Source organism: Acipenser ruthenus, chromosome 33 (genome assembly GCF_902713425.1).
Source record: "Acipenser ruthenus chromosome 33, fAciRut3.2 maternal haplotype, whole genome shotgun sequence".
Taxonomy (NCBI): Eukaryota; Metazoa; Chordata; class Actinopteri; order Acipenseriformes; family Acipenseridae; genus Acipenser; species Acipenser ruthenus.
The window spans coordinates 12757966-12783457 of NC_081221.1; the positions used below are offsets into that span (position 1 = coordinate 12757966).

A 25492-nucleotide genomic window follows, 5' to 3' on the forward strand; every position below is an offset into this window, starting at 1 on the left:
CCCCTTCCTCACCGACTACTCCACTCAGCTCCTAGTCCAGGCCCTGGTACTGTCCCGCCTTGATTTCTGCATCTCCCTCCTGGCTGGCCTCCCTGCCTCTGCTATCCGTCCGCTCCAGCTCATCCAAAACTCTGCTGCTCGCTTGTCTTTTCCCTTCCTCGATTCTCCCACGCTACACCGCTGCTCCGCTCTCTGCACTGGCTCCCTATCGCCGCTATGCAAAACAGCAACCACTATGCAAAAGAGCAACACATGCGTGGTGTGAATATGTTGCATGATGTGCTTACAGAGCTCTGAACCTCATCTCACCGCCAGGGCTTAGAAAACTTAAGGACGGTGCAGCACTGTGGCAAAGTGCCCCCCTGTGTATGTTATATGTTACGTGTTGTGTGTAAATGTTGGTGTTTAGGCATTGGTACACGGGATATAAGCGGTCTGTGTTTCACGTGTGTGTAAATTGTATATTTGTATTTAGGCACGGGGATGGCACATCACATCACGTGCAAGTAAAAAGTAATATGTGAGCACGGGGAATTGCACTTTAATTAATTCACGTGCAGTTGTACCGAGATTCCAATTGAATGATTGACTAGCAATCGAATCTCGGTACAACTGCATAAAAGCTGCATGTTTTCACTCACTGGGGGTTAGGTGTTCGGTGAGTGGAGAACGGGAGAGAGAGAAGGAGAAAGTAAAAGCGTAAAGATAAGTGTTTTCACTCACCGTGTTTGTTCGTCCCTGTTTGTTAGTGTCTGTCCGTTTTGTCTACCTGTTTATTTTGGCTACAAGTGCCGTGTCCTGTTTTGTTTCAAACCTTTTATTTTCTGTATTGTTTATTAAATGCTGAGCGCGATCACGCGCCCAGCTTATACCAAACCACATCTCTCTGTTTATTTATTTCCTGCATCTGGTCTGACGCCACCCACTCCGGCCGTCTTTGTCACACGTGGTGTCAGAAGTGGGATGACAGCGCCTCCAGGGCTCAGGCCAGAGCGGGAACCGCAGTTTTTTTGGGGGAAAAAACAAAAAAAAACAAAAAAAAAACAAAAGGGAAAAGAAATGGGGAGAAGAGGCTGGAGAGGAGCACAGGAGGGCAAAGGGAGAAAGGCGGAAACAGGGCTGTGGTGTTTCGACTGTGGCCAAACTAGCCACACCACCATACCCTGCTCCGTCCACAGGACCCTTCAGGCAATGGCCCAAAGACTGGGATGGGGGGAGTGGTGCCCTGGCTGTGGGGCATATGGGCACACGGTGGCCCTATGCCCCATGCAGGATGAAGAAGAGGAGCCCTTGTTGCCACGTCCTATGCCTGAAGGGGAGGAGCCTGAGCGTCCACAGCCCAAGTGGGAGGAGCCTGCGCGTCCACAGCCCAAGTGGGAGGAGCCTGCGCGTCCACAGCCCAAGTGGGAGGAGCCTGCGCGTCCACAGCCCAAGTGGGAGGAGCCTGAACGTCCTGCGCCTGAGTGGGAGGAGCCCGAACGTCCTGCGCCTGAGTGGGAGGAGCCCGAACGTCCTGCGCCTGAGTGGGAGGAGCCCGAATATCCTGCGCCTGAGTGGGAGGAGCCCGAACGTCCACAGCCCGAGTGGGAGGAGTCGGTGCGTCCACGGCCCAAGAGGGAGGAGTCGGTGCGTCCACGGCCCAAGAGGGAGGAGTCGGTGCGTCCACGGCCCGAGAGGGAGGAGTCGGTGCGTCCACGGCCCGAGAGGGAGGAGTCGGTGCGTCCTGTGTCCGGAGGGGAGGAGCTGAAGGCCCAAACCCCTATATTTTTTTGGGAGGGACGAGGGCGTGAAGCTCAGGCTCCACAGCAGCCGCTGTTTTTGCTGCTGAAGGGAGCCCAGCGGAGACGCCCGCCACCAGCCCTAACCCCGCTGTCGGAGGAGCCGGCAGCGCCACCAGCCCTAACCCCGCTGTCGGAAGAGCCGGCAGCGCCACCAGCCCTAACCCCGCTGTCGGAGGAGCCGGCAGCGCCAACAGCTCTAACCCCGCTGGCGGAGGAGCCAGCAGCACCACCCGAGGGAGAGGAGCAGGAGCTGCCTCTGCCGCCACCACCCGAGGGAGAGGAGCAGGAGCTGCCTCTGCCTCCACCGCCACCACCCGAGGGAGAGGAGCAGGAGCTGCCTCTGCCTCCACCACCCGAGGGAGAGGAGCAGGAGCTGCCTCTGCCTCCACCGCCACCACCCGAGGGAGAGGAGCAGGAGCTGCCTCTGCCTCTGCCTCCACCACCCGAGGGAGAGGAGCAGGAGCTGCCTCTGCCTCCACCACCACCACCCGAGGGAGAGGAGCAGGAGCTGCCTCTGCCTCTGCCGCCACCACCCGAGGGAGAGGAACAGGAGCTGCCTCTGCCTCCACCGCCCGAGGGAGAGGAGCAGGAGCTGCCTCTGCCTCCACCACCACCACCCGAGGGAGAGGAGCAGGAGCTGCCTCTGCCTCCCGAGGGTCCACTGCTGCTGCCGTCGCCTGGGGTCGCCAGGGATCCTGCTTTGCCTGGGGTCGCCAGGGATCCTGCTTTGCCTGGGGTCGCCAGGGATCCTGCTTTGCCTGGGGTCGCCAGGGATCCTGCTTTGCCTGGGGTCGCCAGGGATCCTGCTTTGCCTGGGGTCGCCAGGGATCCTGCTTCGCCTGGGGTCGCCAGGGATCCTGCTTCGCCTGGGGTCGTTCAGGGTCCTGCTTTGCCTCGGGTCGCTACACTGTGGCCGGAGCTCCATGAAGGGGAGCTGCCGGCCATAAAGAAGGGGGGGGAGGTCAGGAGACCAGCTTCCCCCGCAGCAGTTTCGCTGCTGGAAATTGGGTGGCCGGAGCCCCACGGAGGGGAACTGCCGGCCATGAAGAAGGGGGGGGAGGTCAGGAGACCAGCTCCCCCAGCTGCTCTTTCGCGGCAGGAGATAGTGTGGCTGAAGCCCCGGAAGAGGGAGCTGCCAGCCACGAAGAATTGGGGGGTGCCAGACATTCCACCATGGCCACCCCCAGAAACAACTTGCTTCCCCCTCTTCTGGGACTTTGGGACTGAGGGGGGAGGTGGCCATTGAGGCCATGTGTGCGTTGCACAAGGGGGGGTATATGTGGCAAAGTGCCCCCCTGTGTATGTTATATGTTACGTGTTGTGTGTAAATGTTGGTGTTTAGGCATTGGTACACGGGATATAAGCGGTCTGTGTTTCACGTGTGTGTAAATTGTATATTTGTATTTAGGCACGGGGATGGCACATCACATCACGTGCAAGTAAAAAGTAATATGTGAGCACGGGGAATTGCACTTTAATTAATTCACGTGCAGTTGTACCGAGATTCCAATTGAATGATTGACTAGCAATCGAATCTCGGTACAACTGCATAAAAGCTGCATGTTTTCACTCACTGGGGGTTAGGTGTTCGGTGAGTGGAGAACGGGAGAGAGAGAAGGAGAAAGTAAAAGCGTAAAGATAAGTGTTTTCACTCACCGTGTTTGTTCGTCCCTGTTTGTTAGTGTCTGTCCGTTTTGTCTACCTGTTTATTTTGGCTACAAGTGCCGTGTCCTGTTTTGTTTCAAACCTTTTATTTTCTGTATTGTTTATTAAATGCTGAGCGCGATCACGCGCCCAGCTTATACCAAACCACATCTCTCTGTTTATTTATTTCCTGCATCTGGTCTGACGCCACCCACTCCGGCCGTCTTTGTCACAAGCACACACACACACTGCACACACACACACACACACTGCACACACACACACACACTACACAGCATACACACTGCACACACACACACACACACTGCACAGCATACACACTTCACACTACACACACACACTGCACAGCACAAACAACTGCAGACTGCACACACACTGCACAACATACACACTGCACACTGCACACACACACACTGCACCATTAATGATGAACAGAACCCATTCATTGGTAAACAGGGACTGATGATGTTTCTATGGAGACTTCAGCCACTTCTAACCTGATATAAGACGCTCATGGTTTGTATGCAGAAATAAATACAAGCACAGGTTCCGATCCTGAGGCATAATTAGCAGCTATCTCAGTAGAATGTGGGATCACACAGGTCATGTACAGCAGTGGTGAAAATCCAGATGAAAAACAGCAAAGAACAACTTGCAATTGGTTTTATATTTCATATGTTATTGTTATATTTCATACATTATTTTTTAGGCGATACAATTCTGCTTAATCTTTTTTCCCCCATATGCTCTCCCTTTGTAACAGTGTTCACAATCAGATTGCTCTGTGCTGCTCTGAACAAAACAGACACTTCTGGATAGACTTCCTGTGTCAGAAACAGCAACGGAAAGCTTTATCACATGACGTGTGTCCTAAACGTTTAAAGCAGATGACGTGAGGCTTAAGCTGACCACACTGTGGCTGAGGCATACTGCAGAATGTGTGAAGCTTGAGATAAAGAACTTGTTTCACACCTTGTATGGAGATAGAGCAGAGACAGCTAATATAATATCTCATGTTAATCACACCCCCTTCACCTCTTAATGCTTAACAGCACACAAGAAAAGCTTCATGAATTACCAACGCACCAATTTATTGTGTGTGTTAATTATTAGTATTTAAAACAAACTTGACACGGTCAGCACTCGGCTATATGACACTCAGATACACGTCAGTCGCGTTTTACTGTCCTTGCATTAAGAAACAAATCAATTCCCATGTTATATATATAAAACTTAGCAAACACCCTTAGCCAGGGCAACAATTATAATGAATGCACTTACCCGTCACACGTGATTTCCGACTCCTTCACCAGTTTTCTGATACAAAGCCCATCTCTTCAATATTACAGTTTATTTGATTATCCGTCACAGCCTGCTTTTTTCAGTGTGTCTGTATTGTGCAGTTACACAGAGCTTCCTCCAGTTTCACCTGATGGAAATGCAGCAACAACAAAGTGAACGAGACCAGCTACTGGAAAGTGAAACAGTTAATCATTGAACAGTGTTAGATACTGTGATGTATATTTGTTTAATCTGTTTTGATCTTTTGTGCATTTTCATTTGCAAGTGAACTGTGACATTAGGGCCTTATCGAGCACTATATTCTGCAACTTTCAATACTGACTTTGGATGCGGTTTTAAATCTGGAAACTGTTTTTTTTTTTTGCTAATTGCATTTCCTTTTATGTTGTCCGCAGTTCTGTGCATGGGTAACATTTTGATTTCATTTTGCTGTTGGGTCGTCAACAGGTCATTTTACATACTGGTACAATACCTTAAAAAGTACCTTAACAGAACAAAAGAGTGAATTCACGAGATCATGAAAGACTTTCCAAACTGGAACAGATTAAAACCGTTAAATCCTTCTGGGAAAATATACTTTCTAAATCCAGTCCAGAAATAAACCAAAGCAAATTAAAAGACTTAGATTAAATGTAGATTTTTAGCATTTCCATCCATTTTGAAACCCATGCTGTTTGTGTCCTACTGAAACCACAGACAACACTGAGAACAGGAGGTGGTCAGTACGCTATGCAGGTGTGTAAAAATACACATATAGATCATTCTGGTAAAACTAACAGTACTGGAAATATGCATTTAGTGCAGTCACAGAGCTGAGAGCATCAAACACAAATAGAGTTTAACCCGAGTGCTGGACTTTGTGCTGAAACTGAGAGAGAGAGGAGAGGAGAATGGCTCTGAGCACTGAGCAAGCTCTGGCACTGCTACTGATCTTAAACAGCGCTCACCTCACAGCAGGTAAGTGATTCTCTCAGAGCAGTGCTTCACAACCTCTACTAAAGTAGGGGGCACATTGCTGTTTAGGGATTTCCCTACAGAGCACAAACAGCTTTGGACAAACACAAACACTGTTATATTACAAACTATACAGGGAGCAGCATTTTACACTAACATGTTGTTTGTAAGACGATTATGGATCTAACAGTACATCTAACAGTGTAAAATATGTGAAATGTCAGGGAAGACTCCACAATATTTTAAACTGCAACAAACTCTTCTCTTAGGTGAAATGGATTTGTAATTGCAAAATGCAGCATTTAATTACATGTTAGCATTGAAAGAACAACTGAGTCAGGTACAGTAATGAAGGCACTAGCCAAAACGCCTGTCTACTTGACTTAGTCTCTTGTAAGTTTTAACTTCTATAATTGTAAACATTTATAACAGTGTGTAGATTGTATTCTTTGTCATGTCATGTTCCTGATGGGTACAAATAATTTTGGAGCGGACGTTTCAGAAATAGATACTTATGGTTTGAAATATGAGAGCAATGTGATACTGGCAGCAAAAGGCAAAATCTGTCTGTTTATTCATGTTGTTCTTTCTCCATGAAGACATTTCTAAGATGTTTTGTCCAGAGCCTTCAGTTATTATGCAGGGTCCATCTAGACCAGTGGTTTTCAATCTTTTCATCTCCAGTACCAGTGTTTCCAACACCAGGTGTACCAGTAACTGTGTGCAATCTTAAACTGTGTGCAATCTTACAGCCAGGTGTGTTGAGTCTGTACTCACTTGTTTGTTGCCTCATTCTGCTGAATGGTTCATCTATGCAGCTGATGACTGCAATGAACTCAGCATGTTTATATTTGATATATTTTGCAGGTGTTGTGTATGGAATTGGTGATCGCGCCTTTAATTGTGTACAGTTGTAATGGGAAACAGCAGCTCCCATGCTCAGTGTTAGTGAAGTCCTGATCTGACAGCATGTAACACAGACAGCTCTTATGATTACATGTTACTGTTTATTGTTCAGTAAAAACAAGTTTAAATCGCAGCGTGTTTGTTCTGCTATTTACGATATTAAATACACCACAGCAAGCACGTTGTCATATGTTTGAGATATTTTCATTGGTACAATCTGAGAGCTAAATTTAGTGAATGTCGTTTGTTCTTCTGCCATCGAGTAATCTGCAGTACATTTCAATTTGAATTCCCTTCATTTTTTTTCTCAGCAGTACACTTCCTAATTACAGTCCCAAGTATTTCTGTGCGTTCTGCTTTCACATTTCTTAAAATGGTCAGTTTGAGAAATAAACTTTGTTTTCCCTGCAGCAGCTGACCCTGCTTTAGTACAAAACTCCCGCGGCATTACTCTTTATCATTATGGTGACGTCACCGTGCCTGCTTCATTGGCTAAAGAGATATTATCAGCTCATCATCCAACTGGGGAATCTGCTGCGCAGTTAAATCATGCTTAAACTCCTGACGCGAAACAATGTAACCAAATCTATTATATCTGGGATAGCTGCGGCTGCTAAAGAAGATGAAACAGAAGATAAAACATCTGTTCGTGTATCTATAAAACTTTATTCAGGCACTCCACGATTTGACTGGCGAAAGATAACGTTGGTTCACAAAGAAAACATTTTTCAGCTTGGAACGGTAACCTTTTCACTGTCTTTTATGGTTTAAATTGAGTTTTTTTGCTGCTTACAGCCCTTCATGCTGATATATTGCCAAATATGTGTTTTAAAGCAACAATTTATATCATTGTGTAATCACGTGACTGCACTGTGTTAGGTGTACTGCACATCTGATCCACTGTAAAGAGCTGGCCACTGTTAACTAATGACGTTTGCCTAGTCTTTGTTGTTTACATCATCTTAAAAAAAATCTCAGTTGTGCTTTGTTGAAACTCAAACTGGCTTTCAGATCTGGTATTTGTTTCTGTGTGGCTCTGCTGTGCGGCGGGTTCACGTCCTTGTATTCTGGATGGTTTGTGTGATTTCAATTGTAGTTTTTATTAGGGAGGACTTTCAGACAGATTCTACACATACAGCTTTGTGCACCTTCACTCGCAATTGCAGCACAGTTATGTTCCCACTGTGGTGGAAAGGTGTGCTTGCCTGCTGGGTAAATGCAGCTCTATGTGTTTTCAATGGTGCTGAGTGCTGTTGCGTGAGCACCAGGCTTGATCCTGTGGCTGTCCCTGCGCTTGAACCCGAGTCCAATGTTGCTCTTGTAGAAGATGGCCACGTTTATTTTGTTTCTCTGAACCTGGGTGAGTTTTACCTTTATTGTCATCAGTCATGTTTAATTTTGTCATTTGAATCAGTCACTTATCCATTTAAATTGTTTTCAATAACACGCTGTTCCTTATGCTGTAATACAATTTCAACATGAATACAAATCTCGGTTATTATGTGATTACAAAATAAAAATACATAAATAAGATTATGATAGATTAGCCCTTCAAAAGAAACGAATGTATTCCCCACCTAAAACATTAATGTAGTCCATATACAGGTAGTGGACAAAAAAATGGAAACCCCAATGTAAAGTCACTTAATAGGGCGTTGGGCCTCTATGGTATCCCACTCTGTGGAGTTCTCGAATGACCATTTTTGATGAAACTGGCTGCTCGCTCCCCAGGTTGAAATTTGCAGTCAATTGATCTGCAGTTGCTCGTCTGTTTTGCCTTGCACTTGGAATTAATGCACGGATATCACAATCCTGGAGTATGCGCTTCCCCCTGCTGTTGCCCTTTGCTGATGATGTCTTCCCTCGGAGTTCCATGCTGACATCACCTTAGACACCGTTGCTCGTGAAACATCAGCAAGTTGAGCTGTCTTGGTCACTGAAGCTCCTGCCAAACGCGCCCCAACAATCACCCCTCTTTCAAAGTCACTGAGGTCTCCCCTTGCAGCCATGCTAGCCATAATTATAGGCAACTAGGCCTGTCCAGCATTTTTATACATGATCCTAAGCATGCTGGGATGTTATTTGCTCAGAAAATAGCATTTTTCATAATAACTACGTATTGTCATAATTTGTATATGTTGCCGTTTTCTACAAAAGGCCTTGGGCATATGTGAAATCTACTTCAAAATTTGTATGCATTTTTTTAACATGGTGAAAACCAGCAATGCTTCGTACGCCTGCATTGACTCCATAGAATTGTTTTGCCTAACTCTCCATATACCACAATTATTATTATTATTATTATTATTATTATTTATTTCTTAGCAGACGCCCTTATCCAGGGCGACTTACAATTGTTACAAGATATCACATTATTTTTAACATACAATTACCCATTTATACAGTTGGGTTTTTACTGAAGCAATCTGGGTAAAGTACCTTGTTCAAGGGTACAGCAGCAGTGTCCCCCAGAAGGGATTGAACCTACGACCCTCCGGTCAGGAGTCCAGAGCCCTAACCACTACTCCACAATGCTTTGCGCGCAGTGAGACGGAAGTCTCAGTTGAAATCAGCGAAGGCGAGTGTCTTGTGAAATAGAATATCTTTTGAAACGCCCTTCTAAATATTATTGGCTGAAGCAGGTTTGAGTGAGGCTGGATTTTCGTTGATTAAAGTATTAGTGTGTGCTCCCATTGGCTAGAAAGGTTGCATTGTTTTCAGCACAGTGTTAGATTGACAGTTGGAAGTTTGTCTGGTTGTTGGGAAGTTTTCCTGGTTAATTGGAAATTTGCAGGTCCCAACAGCCTTTCGTATTAATGAATTGACAAATTAATTAATTACTTATTAGATGAATTAACAAATACATTTATGAATTACTGTATGAATTGACAAATTGACAAATTGACAAACAAATTGACAAACTAACGGACGGACAAACTAACGGACACAAATGGCGCTCCATACAAGGGTACCAAACAATGCCATTTCAAAACACAATTGTACCCTCTGAACACATTTGTACAGCAGCCTTGATCTGCTGCACCCATATGCGGGATTTGGGGGGGGGAGCGTTTTGCCTCCCCACTTTTTACAACATAAATGTATTCAATGGGAAAGCTGGTTTTGTATTCGTTGGGGGAGTTTTGCTGAATACAGGATACAGGCTTGCAGCTGAATCAACGGCTTTGCTCTCCAGACTGATTCTACACACTATGCATTCTCCTAGGTACTGCAGATTCACTGTGTTAATGCTCATGCATTTGATTGATACAATGAGTCTGTTTCATGTGCTTGAACTATGAATCAAAATTGAAGGCAGTAATATAATAATTGAGCTTCATTTATTAAGAGTTTTGTATGTTCTCAAGCCACAGCCCCTCATCAGTTTTGCTCCCAAAGTGGTAAAATGATTGAGTCCAAATACAGCATTTTCTATGCAGCTCCCTAATGAAATAGTGAGACTCTTGTTGCTATTAATGCTAGCAGGCCTGTCACTGTTGATCAGTTAATACAGTACTTGGTGGCAGTGGGTGCAGAGGAAACGTTTCGTACAATGTATTGATGATTGTATGATTGAAAGCTAGAGAGATAACAATAGTAGTGTATCTTAGCTTCCCAATACTGAATGAAGCTGATAATAATAAGTACAAGTCTTACAAGAGCTGCTCCACATGCTGCATCACACCCCACATCATACCTCATGAACAACCTGAGCATCTCTGTTCTTCTTACTCATGTTGTTACTTCTAGAAGTGCTGACCAATGCTTCAGTCCATTTTTACACCCTTTATTGTGCTTAGCCCTTTGACTACTGCATCCTGGTACCTTGGCTGCAGGTCACATGGTCAGATTGCTACTAGACCATTGGAGCAAGTTAGAGAACCACACAGGAAGTGATTAGGTACCAGGAAGCAGCAGCAACTTTTCATCGATAGCGTTGTCTTTGAAAGATCTGCAATGTCAAAAATATGAGGAAACAACCGAAATATCATCAACAGAAGAATGTAGGTTTTATTCCACTGAGTTTATTGTCTCTTCTCTCTCATTCCTGTAGCTTGCCCTCCACTAGACCGTGTTGCGGTCTCTGGCTCAGCTGGGGGGAGATCAGTGCTGCCCTGTTCTTACACCCCCACCCCTGGGCAGGATATAGAAGTCACATGGCATACATATCCAGATCAGGGAGAATCTGTTCTATTAATCTACAAGTCAAAGACCCACTCAGCACCGATCCCTGCGCAGTGGAGCGGCCGAGTGAAGCTGTCTGATGAAGTCTCCTCTGGAAACGCCTCTCTGCTAATCTCTGAGCTCAGACTGGAGGACACTCGGTATTACACGTGTACAGTGGGGATCAATGGGATATGTGTCACTATCAGGGCTGTCAATCTGACAGTTCAAGGTAAATATAATAAACATGTTCTGGTTGGTGAGTACTTGTGTTAAAATTAAGAATATGTGCTGAACTGCTGAAACCACTCAAGGTCCTGTGTGTGACTACATGAACACCCTGCCTTGTTTTCAGCACACACACACAATGGGGTTTGTTTAAGGGTCATTTTCCTGCTGGTCAGTTACGTTACAGCTCTCTTGTTTTGTTTTTTTCTTGCTGAACAAAATGTTCTTCTGCTCCACTGGCATTTGGACCTCTGCTAGGCAGATTTCAGCTGCAGTCCTTACTGACAACTTACTGACTGCTTGGGTTTAGATTTTTGATTTCTTTTCATTGGTTGTTTTGTGTAATGTATTCCCTGTGGATTAACACACAGGGGTTTCTGGTAGAATCATAACATGCAGTATAATTTCAAATAACATCCACACATTCATAACAAAAGCAAACTAGAATACAGAACCGAAGAAGGGCTGCCAACACCAAACCCTTGTGTTTACCTTTGAAGCTGTGTGTTCAAAGTCCCTTCATTATCCCATATTGTAAAGCTCACAGATCTTCTCAGTCAATCAGTTTCTAAGCTCAGCGAGTTCAGTCATTATCCCAGATGTAAATTAAGCTAATTGAACTTTTAAAAGCTAAATGTCTAAAGCAGGGGTTCGCAAAGTGTGGCCCGCGGTCCAAATGCGGTCCGAGAATGCACTGTCTGAGCCTGTTGTCAAATATTTCTTAAAGTTTTCTATATTTTCTTGGAATGAAAAGACCCGGGCCATTACAAGATAATGTTCTGCTCAATATCGGTACAAGCTGCTACGGTAGCTTTAAGAACATGAAAACAAGACCCACGTGCAGCCAGGGGGGAGGGGATTCGGAGACTGCTGTCCCGAATGAAACAAGACCCACGTGCAGCCAGGGGAGAGGGGATTCGGAGACTGCTGTCCCGAATGAAACAAGACCCACGTGCAGCCAGGGGGGAGGGGATTCGGAGACTGCTGTCCCGAATGAAACAAGAACCACGTGCAGCCAGCGGGGAGGGGATTCGGAGACTGCTGTCCCGAATGAAACAAGACCCACGTGCAGCCAGGGGGGAGGGAATTCAGAGACTGCTGTCCCGAATGAAACAAGACCCACGTGCAGCCAGGGGGGAGGGGATTCGGAGACTGCTGTCCTGAATGAAACAAGACCCACGTGCAGCCAGGGGGGAGGGGATTCGGAGACTGCTGTCCCGAATGAAACAAGACCCACGTGCAGCCAGGGGGGAGGGGATTCGGAGACTGCTGTCCCGAATGAAACAAGACCCACGTGCAGCCAGGGGGGAGGGGATTCGGAGACTGCTGTCCCGAATGAAACAAGACCCACGTGCAGCCAGGGGGGAGGGGATTCGGAGACTGCTGTCCCGAATGAAACAAGACCCACGTGCAGCCAGGGGGAGGGGATTCGGAGACTGCTGTCCTGAATGAAACAAGACCCACGTGCAGCCAGGGGGGAGGGGATTCGGAGACTGTTGTCCCAAATGAAACAAGACCCACGTGCAGCCAGGGGGGAGGGGATTCGGAGACTGCTGTCCCAAATGAAACAAGACCCACGTGCAGCCAGGGGGGAGGGGATTCGGAGACTGCTGTCCTGAATCAAACAAGACCCACGTGCAGCCAGGGAGGAGGGGATTCGGAGACTGCTGTCCTGAATGAAACAAGACCCACGTGCAGCCAGGGGGGAGGGGATTCGGAGACTGCTGTCCTGAATGAAACAAGACCCACGTGCAGCCAGGGGGGAGGGGATTCGGAGACTGCTGTCCCGAATAAAACAAGACCCACGTGCAGCCAGGGGGAGGGGATTCGGAGACTTCTGTCCCGAATGAAACAAGACCTACGTGCAGCTAGGGAGGGAGGGGGGAACTAGGTAAGTCCCTTGAAATCTAATAATACTAATTAGTCGCGGGTTTCATTAACATACTGTAACGAACCTCAGTTCCTGCATCACACAGGGTGAAGCAATCCACACACAGGCGCGAACCCCGGGAGCTCTCGCACTAAAGCATAGCGCCGATACCGCTGTACTAAAGAGCCGGCTGCCCTGTCACAATGCTGCTGACTGAGTCTGAACCACATGTTTTTATTGTGTTGCTTGTGTTGTATTTGTCCTTTATTGTTTTCTAGGACCCCCTTGTAAATGAGGCCTCGGTCTCAATGGGTAAATCTCCTGGTTAAATAAACAAACAAACACAAAATAATTGGGAACCAGGAAGCAGCAGAAACTTTTCATCGATAGCGTTGTCTTTGAAAGATCTGCAACGTCAAAAATACGAGGAAACAACCGAAATATCATCAACAGAAGAATGTAGGTGTTTATTCCATTGAGTTTATTGTCTCTTCTTTCTCTTATAGCAGATTGCCCTTCACAAGACCCTCTTCCTGTCTCTTGCTCAGCTGGGGGGAGAGCAGTGCTGCCCTGTTCTTACACCCCCACCCCTGGGCAGGATGTAGAAGTCACATGGTATACATATCCAGATCAGGGAAAAGCTGTTCTATTAATCTACAAGTCAAAGACCCCCTCAGCACCCATCCCTGCAGAGTGGAGAGGCCGCCTGAAGCTGTCTGAAGAAGTCTCCTCTGGAAACGCCTCTCTGCTAATCTCTGAGCTCAGACTGCAGGACACTCGGGATTACACATGTACAGTGGGGATCAATGGGATATGTGTCACTAACAGGAATGTTAAACTGACAGTTCAAGGTAAATATAATAAACATGTTCTGGTTGGTGAGTACTTGTGTTAAAATTAAGAATATGTGCTGAACTGCTGAAACCACTCAAGGTCCTGTGTGTGACTACATGAACACCCTGCCTTGTTTTCAGCACACACACACAATGGGGTTTGTTTAAGGGTCATTTTCCTGCTGGTCAGTTACGTTACAGCTCTCTTGTTTTGTTTTTTTCTTGCTGAAGAAAATGTTCTTCTGCTCCACTGGCATTTGGACCTCTGCTAGGCAGATTTCAGCTGCAGTCCTTACTGACAATTTACTATCAGTGCTGATACCCTTCAGCAAATGATGTAACCCACACAGCTCAGTGTGTGTGCTTGAATTAGTGACGCAGTAATAATGTGGTGTAGTTTTCAAGACGCTTCTCATTGTTTTAGTGTCCTGTCCGGCCAGGTTTGTCCTGGTTCGGTTTCACCCACTCCCTGTTTTAATATACAGGTACAGTAGTACGACTGAAAAGGTATGAATTGTCGTGTGAAATTGTAATCACTTTAACTAAATCAGGGGTTGTTTGAATGCTGTTTGAATTCCTCATCATGGAAGGAAAAAAAGAATAGTTGACATTTTTAATCTCCCTAAACATGATCTCACTGTCATGGTATAAAGGGTGGTATTAACGCAAATTAATTATTCATGAGGGCGGGTCAAACACCACGGAACAAAGTGCCAAGAGGACGTTGGTGAATTACAGCGGGAGCAAGGAGTGAAGTTTGAGGAGTGATAATAACACACCTCCAGTCTTCACTCCAGTTTTACCACTGGGATGTGAATTGGGCCCTTTGTCTTTGGCGGTGTTCAATTGTGTAGAAGGTACTGGCTGCTGTGTTAGATATTAAGGCATCATTTGTATGTAAATTGCATTGTGCTTACAGGACCTCCAAAGAGAGATTCAACTACTTCAACAACAACAACGACCTCAACCCCGACAACTAGACCATCAGCAACTCAGAAAACCAGCCCATGCCCAACCCAGCAGGGGAATGCAGCAGCACAGAGGAGATCGTACTGCATGAAACCGCTTTGATAACTGGATTCTAATTGGATTGCATGTACCTGTATTTAGTGAGTGTTGTGAGTTAAGCGGAAGATCAATTATTCCTGTGTGTTGCTGCTGCTGGTTCCCTATGCCAGTATAGTCCATTGTGAAAGAGTATTGCTGTTACTGTAACCCGCTGCATCCTGCCTGTGCCTGCATCTCTTCATTTCTATATCATTTTAATAAGAGCGTTTTAGCATTTTGATATATTTCATTTGCTATTCATCACTGATAGCTATTAGTTTATTTTTTGTATAACTTAGTTGTTGCTGTTTACTATAGATAATTGTTAATAACAGTTTTATATTAGTGATGTGAAGACAGTTTAGAATTTGTTATTGATTTCTTAATTTTTATATTATATTACTGATTGAAAAAAGTACATTTGTTAATTATTTGCTTTGTATAACTTAGTTATTCCTGATTACTATTAAATGTTAATTGCACAGTACCATATCTTATTGCTTTTCCTTTTTTGCTTATAAATAATAAATTATTTAGCTGTGTCCTGTGTCTTGGCATTTCTCTGTACAATCCTCAGCCTCATTGAGAGAGCCTGTGTGCTACAGAAGGTATGAAATTCCTTTTTTTAAGATTCTATTGCACTTGTTACCATAGCCAGATCTGAAGAATATTTGGCATCATAATGCCTAATTAGCATACAAACAAACCCCTGTTTCAAAGATACAATATCTAATAAAGTTCTGTCACGTGGTCCCTAGTGGGCTTCCCCCAGCAATGTTAAATAAAGGAGTAAAAAGGCTTCTGAACATTGCACACTGAATCCTCCCAATTGTCCTCTGAATGGACTGCAGCCCAGAATGGATGTTTTGTGTCTCCATCATTGCTGCAGTTGTAGTAGCCATATACTGTGTGCCATTAGCCCATTGCCAATTCAGTGTGTCACGAAACAGCCCAGCACAGGCAGGAGCAGGGCAATATTTTACATGACATGCATAACTTCAAAATACTGGTAGACAAACGTTTCAGATTCAGGGCACGAGGGGTTCTATAGACTTAATACTGGCTCTTCAAGTTCCACTGAACAGACCTTAATTAAAAGCACTGCTGCCCCCTAGTGGACATTATCAAGAGCAATACAGCAGTATAATCGGACACAGTTTGCTGTTAATGAAGTTTCACAACATTCGACTCGGATTAAACATCAGAGCTGAAGAAGCAGCAATATGTATATTGGAATTCCCTTAAGTTTATATAGAGGGCAATGGCTAGGTAGTTATATTAACAGATAAAGGAAATATTTCAAAATTGTATGTGTATTGCAGTTATTTTCTTAATATTGCGGTATCATTCTGAGGAAAGTGATGAGTTTATGCATTGAAGCGCTGTAGAGTGTGTCAGTAGATACTCGTGGAGCCACAGATGTGCCCATAGCCTTATGTGGGGCACAGCCCCTTTAAATAACTCAGAGGAGAAGGCATTGTGAATGATTCCCGCTGTCTCACACTGGAGATGTCCTGGATGTCTTTTGGTTATGAGATGCAGCAAACGTCTAAACCACCGGCGTAGATTTAGCTAGGGACGGTAGGGACATGTCCCTACCAATGTCAAGGGACCGTTGAATTGTCCCTACCAATAATTTTGATAAATCTGAAACGTCTTTTGTCATGTTATTTTATCCGCTCCACAAAGGGTTAACTCTCTCAAGATCCCCTCGTTGCTCTTCCCTCCTCCAAAAAAAAAATAAAACGCTAATTTGATTGGCTTAGGCACTAGGTTCTCAACCGGGCGGTGAACGTTTGAATAATAACGTACTAGTAATAATAACAGTGACGTGCCAAACGAGACTCCCGATTTCAACCCTTTGAGTGCAGCGAGTTATTAAAGAGAGAAAAAGAGATAGCTTTAAAAAGAATGGCACCCTGGGATGTGTAGGTGTTTGGTGGGGTTTTGGGGTGTAATTAGCAGACAAGAAAACTACAAATTCCATAATGCATCACTGTAACACGGACTCAGTGCGCGGCTGACGTCAGGGACCAAGCAGAGTGTGTTGTTTTAATTGAGGCGCGAAAGTGAACAAGGACTCGGGAGTGAAAGGTGATTCTCCGGGTTTAAAATAAGGAACATTCTAGTCAATCTTAAACGGTGTATATTGTGCCACATTTTTCACATTTATTTTAAAAAATAAGAACAAATGTAATCAGTTAAATTCGATATTTATTTTGTGTTTGTTGGTTAATGCGTTGTCACATTATTTCAATCCTCCTCCTTCCTCCCTCTGTAACTAACTTACTCCTTGCTTGATATTTTTGTATCGTGTGTGTAAAAAGCGAACACGAACATATATTTGATTGAATGGACAGTGTGACTATCCAGGCGGCTAAATAAACGCACTATATTATATTAGTAGTCATAAAAAAGGAGGAGATATAAAAATAAATTTCAGTGGGGCGTGAGTAAAACAAGGTTGGGAATCGCTGGCTTAGGCTGGACTCTGGAGCGACCGCGACTCCACCCCCCTAAAAAATTGTGTCCCCACCAATGTTCAAACCAAACCTACGCCCCTGACTACCTATATAATATAGTGCGTTTATTTAGCCGCCTGGATAATCACACTGTCCATTCAATCAAATATATGTTCGTGTTCGCTTTTTACACACACGATACAAAAATATCAAGCAAGGAGTAAGTTAGTTACAGAGGGAGGAAGGAGGAGGATTGAAATAATGTGACAACGCATTAACCAACAAACACAAAATAAATATCGAATTTAACTGATTACATTTGTTCTTATTTTTTAAAATAAATGTGAAAAATGTGGCACAATATACACTGTTTAAGATTGACTAGAATGTTCCTTATTTTAAACCCGGAGAATCACCTTTCACTCCCGAGTCCTTGTTCACTTTCGCGCCTCAATTAAAACAACACACTCTGCTTGGTCCCTGACGTCAGCCGCGCACTGAGTCCGTGTTACAGTGATGCATTATGGAATTTGTAGTTTTCTTGTCTGCTGATTACACCCCAAAACCCCACCAAACACCTACACATCCCAGGGTGCCATTCTTTTTAAAGCTATCTCTTTTTCTCTCTTTAATAACTCGCTGCACTCAAAGGGTTGAAATCGGGAGTCTCGTTTGGCACGTCACTGTTATTATTACTAGTACGTTATTATTCAAACGTTCACCGCCCGGTTGAGAACCTAGTGCCTAAGCCAATCAAATTAGCGTTTTATTTTTTTTTTGGAGGAGGGAAGAGCAACGAGGGGATCTTGAGAGAGTTAACCCTTTGTGGAGCGGATAAAATAACATGACAAAAGACGTTTCAGATTTATCAAAATTATTGGTAGGGACAATTCAACGGTCCCTTGACATTGGTAGGGACATGTCCCTACCGTCCCTAGCTAAATCTACGCCGGTGCAGCGAGTGATACTGGAATGACAATGTGCTTCAAAAAATTAAAAGCAGACCGGACATTTCCATCCATGGATTTAGGAAATCTGGAATCATGATGCGATCAGAAACTCTGAGGCAGTGTAAACTGCGCTGCTACTATGGTGCAGAACCTGCAGGACTGTTCTTTTTTAGGTTAAGCAGTTTTGTGTTGTTTGTTTGTTTGTTTGTTTATATACAGGGGTTAATTAAGTAGCAGCCATTTGTTTATGCCAGACTTGTTAGAAAGTCTGTCACAATGGTGGACATTTCCTTTGGACTGTTACTGTCGATATGTGTCCATACTAATGTAGCAGGTCTTTATATAAGAGCTACATTTATGTTAATTTGAACACGCCACCTTGTGTTTATTGAGGACAAGGACCTCGAGTGGTTGGTTCCCACACAAACTCTTTTATCCAGGAGAAACCAAGCAATCATACACCAAAAATAATCTTTACAAGCTTTTATTAATAATAATTGTTTTAAAAATCTCAAGCACATTAACAATAATGTAAACCATATAACAATGCCACCTTCAGTTCACAGTCTAACAACTGTCTAGTAGAGATATATATATATAGGGATGATACAATAAAACAAACTCTAAATCTATTAGTTTCTTGTAGTGAAGTTAATTAAACTAGTTACCACAGATTATATTATTGCAGTTTATATAAAATACTTGGATCTATCAGTTTCTTATAGTGAAGTTAATTAACCAGTTCAGCAAATCTGTTCTTTTTGTGATACATACAAAGTAGACGACAACGTTAGCAATTGAATGGTCTCGTTACAGACTCGATTACATTTGTAAAGTACACAGTACCAATTTCCCCCCAATCTATTTAACATGAATATATAAAACAGCTGCGTGCTTGCAAGAATAAAATAAAATCTAACAAATGAAACCGAGGATTCCTTGCTGCAGGAGCGGGACAGCTATCAAATAAACCACACAACGTTAACAGTAAACTAACAGGCTCACTGACCGGGGAACCCCAACACGCTGCACCTCGTGTTGGAAATGATCCCCTCCCGGTCAAACACAGGCTTCCTGGTGTGCGACACGAAGTTATAAAGTCTCTCCGCGTTCCAGCTCCAGCTCCAGCTCCAGCTCCAGCTCCAGCTCCAGCCTGCAGCAAGGAAACTCCTTTTCAAGTCAGGGTCTCTCTCTCACAATATTTCTCTCAAAGTATATCTCTGGACTGTGGGGGAAACCGGAGAAAACCCACGTGTAGAGAACATGCAAACTCCACACAGACAGAGCCCTAGACCGGACTCGAACCCATGACCCTGGCTGTAAGGCAGCAATGCTAACCACCACGTCACCGCGCCGCCATTGACATCTTGGTTAATAAATGATGAATAATCCTTTCCCAAAATTCAAACCCTAACCTTAACCTCACTATCATGTCAATTAGGTCATGGTTGGCAGAGACCTTGTTATTTAAAAAACAAAAGTGAGCGGACTTCTCTGCGTTGTCCTGAGAGTTTAGCGCAAAAACATTTTGCCCAAAGTTATTGCATTTTAACGTAGGGTGTGAATAATTTTGAACCTTCAGTTTTAAAAAAGACGTAACAAAACAGTTCATTCATTTATGCATCACATACTGAATGAACACTTCACACTCATGAAGGGAATACTCTGCATGACCCGCAGCTGACAGGACAGTATTTGAAGTGCTCTGAGGTGCAAGTGCTTATTTGGTGCTGCGGACGGTAAGAATGTATTTGAATTGTTTTTTTTATTAAACTTTATTAAATAAGTACGATTTTTAATATATGCATGACTCTGATAAAAATCACGTTTTTAGAACGTTCTCTCAACGTTGTGTAAAACACAACCAAACCAGAACCTTGCAGCATCGTTGTGTGTTGGTTGAGATCCATCACGTACAGAACGTTTCCCATTCACGCAGCTAGAACGTTCCTAGAACATTACGCCTGAACAGAAACGTTCTAAGAACGTTGTAGCGACGTTGTGTTCGTCACAACCGAACGGGAACCTTCCAGGAACGCTAGGAACACGTTTTGTGTTAGCGGGGCTATTGTTTTGAGCCGCGGCTGCTCCAGCGCAGTACCTCTTGAGAAGCTGCGCGGCTGTGCAGACTTTTAAACCCGTGGATGCGTGACCTGGTGACGTCTTTTCCGGCGGAGTTCACGATAAGTTTCCCGCAGAAATCCACGTGTTCATTACCTCGCACCCCAGAATGGCTTGGTGCCCGTGCTAATATAATATCTGTGTCTCTGACTGCACCTTCATTGAATGCTATTAGAATATCATCTATAATATCTTTCCTGACTCCAGTCCCTGTCTCAATAGCATTCAGTGAACTCAGAGCACCAGTAAACAGGACTGCGCTGGCTGCTTTTATTAACATCACTTTATGTATCGCACCTACCTGCTGGCCATGCTGCTTCCGGCTGAAGACTGATGACGATGCAAGCGTGACGACGCGGCTATGCGTCGGATCTGCGCCGCGGTGTTCTGTGGGAACTGTAGTTTGTTTAATATTTTTGCAGATGTAGTAAAACACATTCGTTTTAGAAAACCGTGAACAAATATAATAATGTGATCCAACCCCAGCTGCTCCACCCCTTTCTTAAGCTGAAGGAACACGAAAACACTTTTTAAGGACCAGTGGTTTGAAACCTGGTTCCAGGAGACCGGGAGGCCTAGTTTGAGGTTGCTGTATCAAACCCCAAGCCTCCCCTGGTGTGCCCTGCAGTGGCCTGAAACCAACTTCCATGGCAGGAAGTGGCTTCGTGTTCCCTCCGCTTTACTCGCGATTTTGTCAGATTTCTGCGGCACCGCGGCGATGGTTAATGTTGCTGATACCAGCAGCAGGACAAGAGCACTGGCGGCTCCGCGACAGCAGGTGGTGCTGTTTCCCTAGATTCCACAGGCACCAGTAAAGGCTGCCTGAGTCACAGGTCCCGAAAACACCCATAGGGTTATATTGTGATCTCTTAAACTAATGGAGAGGATACTGTTACATTAGTAACTATATTATTCCCACTGCTCTGGTGTTTTCTCCGAGTCAGGGTGATTTATAATAAATCCCTTTTCAATGTCACTCAATGCTGTGAATGCATCGTGAAACAATGTCCTAGTTTTATGGTTGTTGGTATTAAACCTGCCACCATTTAGATCATTTAGTTCATTACAATCTTAAGCGCAGCGCAGAAACCAGGACCAGAGGACACAGCTTCATTAAGTGCAGTGACTCAGGACAGAGGGTAGCTGACACTTCTTTACACAGAGAGTGGTGAGGATGTGGAATGAGTTACCAAGTGTTACAAAGGGTTACCTAACCATGTTGTTGATGCTGAATCACTGGGATCCTTAAAGAAACAACTTGACAACGCTTTGAGATCAATCAGCTACTAGGATGGCTGAATGGTGTCCTCTCGTTCATACACTAGTACAGTCTTTCATGTGCTCTTTAATGGTGAAAGATAACAGCGTTCAGGAGACGGGTGCAGAAATACAGAGTTGAAGCGGAGCTCCTCTAGAGGGCGCAGTGTGGTTTACAGAGCACAGCACTCCTAACCGGGGGAATGGGGTCAATCCCAGCTCTGCGCCACAGCACACGACAAATCAAGTGCAGTCAAAACCACACGGAACACCAGCCAAGCTTATCAAAGCTGCTGTAAGGGACTGCTGGGAAGGATGGTCTGCATCCTAAATCGGCTGCTAACCAAGGCTTTGCAATGATTCTCAGATCTCATGAGCTCTAGGAACTGCTCCACCTACTTCCTCTGCGGAAGACAGCGCTAGAGATGCAAAGTTGTTCCTGCTTCCTGGAACGTGGTGATGTCATGTGTTGGAATTCTTACTCCAGTGTTCCAACTGCAATCACTGTGCAGATCTGTTATTTATTATTATTATTATTATTATTATTATTATTATTATTATTATTATTATTATTATTAATTAGTCATTTAGCAGACGCTTTTGTCCAAAGCGACTTACAGAGACTAGGGGGGTGAACTCTGCATCACAACTGCTGCTGCAGAGTCCCTTCCAATAGGACCTTGCTGGTTTTGCGTCTCATCCGAAGGACGGAGCACAAGCAGGTTAAGTGACTTGCTCAGGGGCGCACACAGTGAGTCAGTGGCTGAGTCAAGATTTACTGTGGGAAACTCTTACAACAGGATATCCAAAATGTAAAACAAAAATACATAATAAAACAAACGATTCTCAGCACAGAAAAGGGGACTAGGCATATTAATAAAGCCAGTAAGAAGCACGAGGGATGATTCTAAATCAACAGTTAATATTCCTTATAAACACAAGCACCCTTATCACTGGGCAACGCTGTGCTGTGGGATACAGTTCACTAGAGGATGATGCATGGGTTTGGCCTACACACAGTTTTACACAAATATTAATACCCCATCATAGCATAACAAGAGCATTGTTTTTATCAATGGCATGCATGTTTCTGAAATCCAGCCCTTGAAATCATGTGGATCTAAATCTTACTATCATCCAGTTGCTGAGTTCCTACCAAATGATAGCGCATCCAGGAATAGTGTAAGGAGCAGCAGTGGTGAAAATCCAGATGGAAAACAGCAAAGAACAACTTGAAATTCATTTTATATTTCATATGTTATTGTTATATTTCATACATTATTTTTTGGGTGATACAATTCTGCTTAATCTTTTTTCCCCCCATATGCTCTCCCTTTGTAACAGTGTTCACAATCAGATTGCCCTGTGCTGCTCTGAACAAAACAGGCACTTCTGGATAGACTTCCTGTGTCAGAAACAGCAACGGAAAGCTTTATCACATGACGTGTGTCCTAAACGTTTAAAGCAGATGACGTGAGGCTCAAGCTGACCACACTGTGGCTGAGGCGTACTGCAGAATGTGTGAAGCTTGAGATAAAGAACTTGTTTCACACCTTGTATGGAGATAGAGCAGAGACAGCTAATATAATATCTCATGTTAATCACACTCCCTTCACCTCTTAATGCTTAACAGCACACAAGAAAAGCTTCATGAATTACCAACGCACCAATTTATTGTGTGTGTGTAGTTTGTTTTAAATACTAATAATTGACACGTTCAGCACTCAGATGTACGAAAGTATAGTACTGTACCAACAAAACCAACTACAGTACATCTAAATGAAAGCCTATGTATTTAAAAACACAGTCCTGTCAGCGTTTGTATTTTTGACTTTGTATCTTTTTTTGTGTTCTCTGAAAAACATCCAGTAATTCTCAAAAATAAAGAAGGAAGTCTTTAAATACAGAACTGAGAGCATCAAACACAAATAGAGTTTAACCCGAGTGCTGGACTTTGTGCTGAAACTGAGAGAGAGAGGAGAGGAGAATGGCTCTGAGCACTGAGCAAGCTCTGGCACTGCTACTGATCTTAAACAGCGCTCACCTCACAGCAGGTAAGTGATTCTCTCAGAGCAGTGCCACTTTGCTGTTTAGTGACTTTCCCACCAAACAGCTTTGGACCAAAAACACATTTTTATACCACAAGCTATACAGGGGCTGGTTCTTTACAATGTATATGTTCCTGCTCATATATACAGTGGTCTGGTTAATTCGGATCAGAATACCACCACTGTTTACATTATTGATGTAGGGCTCTTTTGTATTAAGGTTCTGAAGAATGAAGGAGTTTACTCCATTGAGTTTATTGTCTCTTATAGCAGATTGCCCTCCACTATACCGTGTTGCTGTCTCTGGCTCAGCTTGGGGGAGAGGAGTGCTGCCCTGTTCTTACACCCCCACCCCTGGGCAGCATGTAGAAGTCAGATGGTATGCTTATTCAGATCAGGGGGATCACATTCTATTAGTCGACTCAAACACACCGTCAGTATTCATCCCTGCACAGTGGAGCGGCCGAGTGAAGCTGTCTGATGAAGTCTCCTCTGGAAACGCCTCTCTGCTAACCTCTGAGCTCAGACTGGAGGACACTGGGGATTACATGTGTATAGTGGGGCTCAATGTCGAATGTGTCACTTTCATGGAGATTAAACTGACAGTTCAAGCTAAATATAATAAACATGTTCTGATTTTTTTGTGTTAAAATTAAGAATATGTGCTGAACTGCTGAAACCACTCAAGGTCCTGTGTGTGACTACATGAACACCCTGCCTTGTTTTCAGCACACACAGACAATGGGGTTTGTTTAAGGGTCATTTTCCTGCTGGTCAGTTACGTTACAGCTCTCTTGTTTAGTTTTTTTCATGCTGAATAAAATGTTCTTCTGCTCCACTGGCATTTGGACCTCTGCTAGGCAGATTTCAGCTGCAGTCCTTACTGACAACTTACTGACTGCTTGTGTTTAGATTGTTGATGTCTTTAGAATCAGAACATGCCTTCTCATTTAAAGTAACAGCCACACATTGCTGACAATAGCATAAAAGAGAGAGACGCTGACAAGAGGTGTTTCCCATTCATCTCCGAGCTTCACTGTGGCTAACCAGGGCTTTTACAATGCGTGATCACAGATATGCCTCATTCCTCATGCTTGCCTGTGGTTTACCATGTGCTTCACTGTGCTTTACTCTGCCTCCCACACTATGCTTTTCTCATGGTATACCACAGTAACCTTTCACAAGGGCTCCCCTGCAGCTTGTGTTTACCATGGAAGCTGTGTGTTCAATTCCCTCAATGTTATAAATATCCCATCATATATACACCTCACAAATCGTCTCAGCCAATGAGTTTAGTAGCATGGTCTTTATCCCACTATGTCTGGCATTAATGCTTCATTTGTATGTAAATTCAATTGTGCTTTCAGGACCTCCAAAGAGAGATTCAACTACTGCAACAACCCAGAAAACCAGCCCATGCCCAACCCAGCAGGGGAATGCAGCAGCACAGAGGAGATCGTACTGCATGAAACCGCTTTGATAACTGGATTCTAATTGGATTGCATGTACCTGTATTTAGCGAGTGTTATGAGTTAGGCGGAAGTTCAATTATTCCTGTGTGTTGCTGCTGCTGGTTCCCTATGCCAGTATAGTCCATTGTGAAAGAGTATTGCTGTTACTGTAACCCGCTGCATCCTGCCTGTGCCTGCATCTCTTCATTTCTATATCATTTTAATAAGAGCGTTTTAGCATTTTGATAGATTTCAGGTTCTATTCATCACTGATAGCTATTAGTTTATTTTTTGTATAACTTAGTTGTTGCTGTTTACTATAGATAATTGTTAATAACAGTTTTATATTAGTGATGTGAAGACAGTTTAGTAATTTGTTATTGATTTCTTAATTTTTATATTATATTACTGATTGAAAAATACATTTGTTAATTATTTGCTTAGTCTAACTTC

At 44.1% G+C, this 25492-nt stretch overlaps 1 protein-coding gene across 1 annotated transcript; it reads left to right on the top strand.

Annotated features, from left to right (window-relative positions):
• Positions 1-5638: 5638 nt before the first annotated feature.
• Positions 5639-25492, top strand: LOC117964760 (CD276 antigen homolog). The gene is made up of 4 exons (XM_059006589.1): positions 5639-5705; positions 10633-11004; positions 13377-13721; positions 24956-25492. The coding sequence occupies exons 1-4, from the start codon at positions 5639-5641 to the stop codon at positions 25066-25068; spliced, it is 897 nt and encodes a 298-aa protein (XP_058862572.1). The 3' UTR covers positions 25069-25492.

Excerpts from the sequence above, each read along its gene's own strand:
- LOC117964760 (XM_059006589.1), top strand. The coding sequence starts at position 5,639 with ATGGCTCTGAGCACTGAGCAAGCTCTGGCACTGCTACTGATCTTAAAC. Across the intron at positions 5,706-10,632 it reads CAGCGCTCACCTCACAGCAG|TTTATTGTCTCTTCTCTCTC; the intron begins GTAAGTGATTCT and ends TATTCCACTGAG. Across the intron at positions 11,005-13,376 it reads TGTCAATCTGACAGTTCAAG|CAGATTGCCCTTCACAAGAC; the intron begins GTAAATATAATA and ends TTTCTCTTATAG.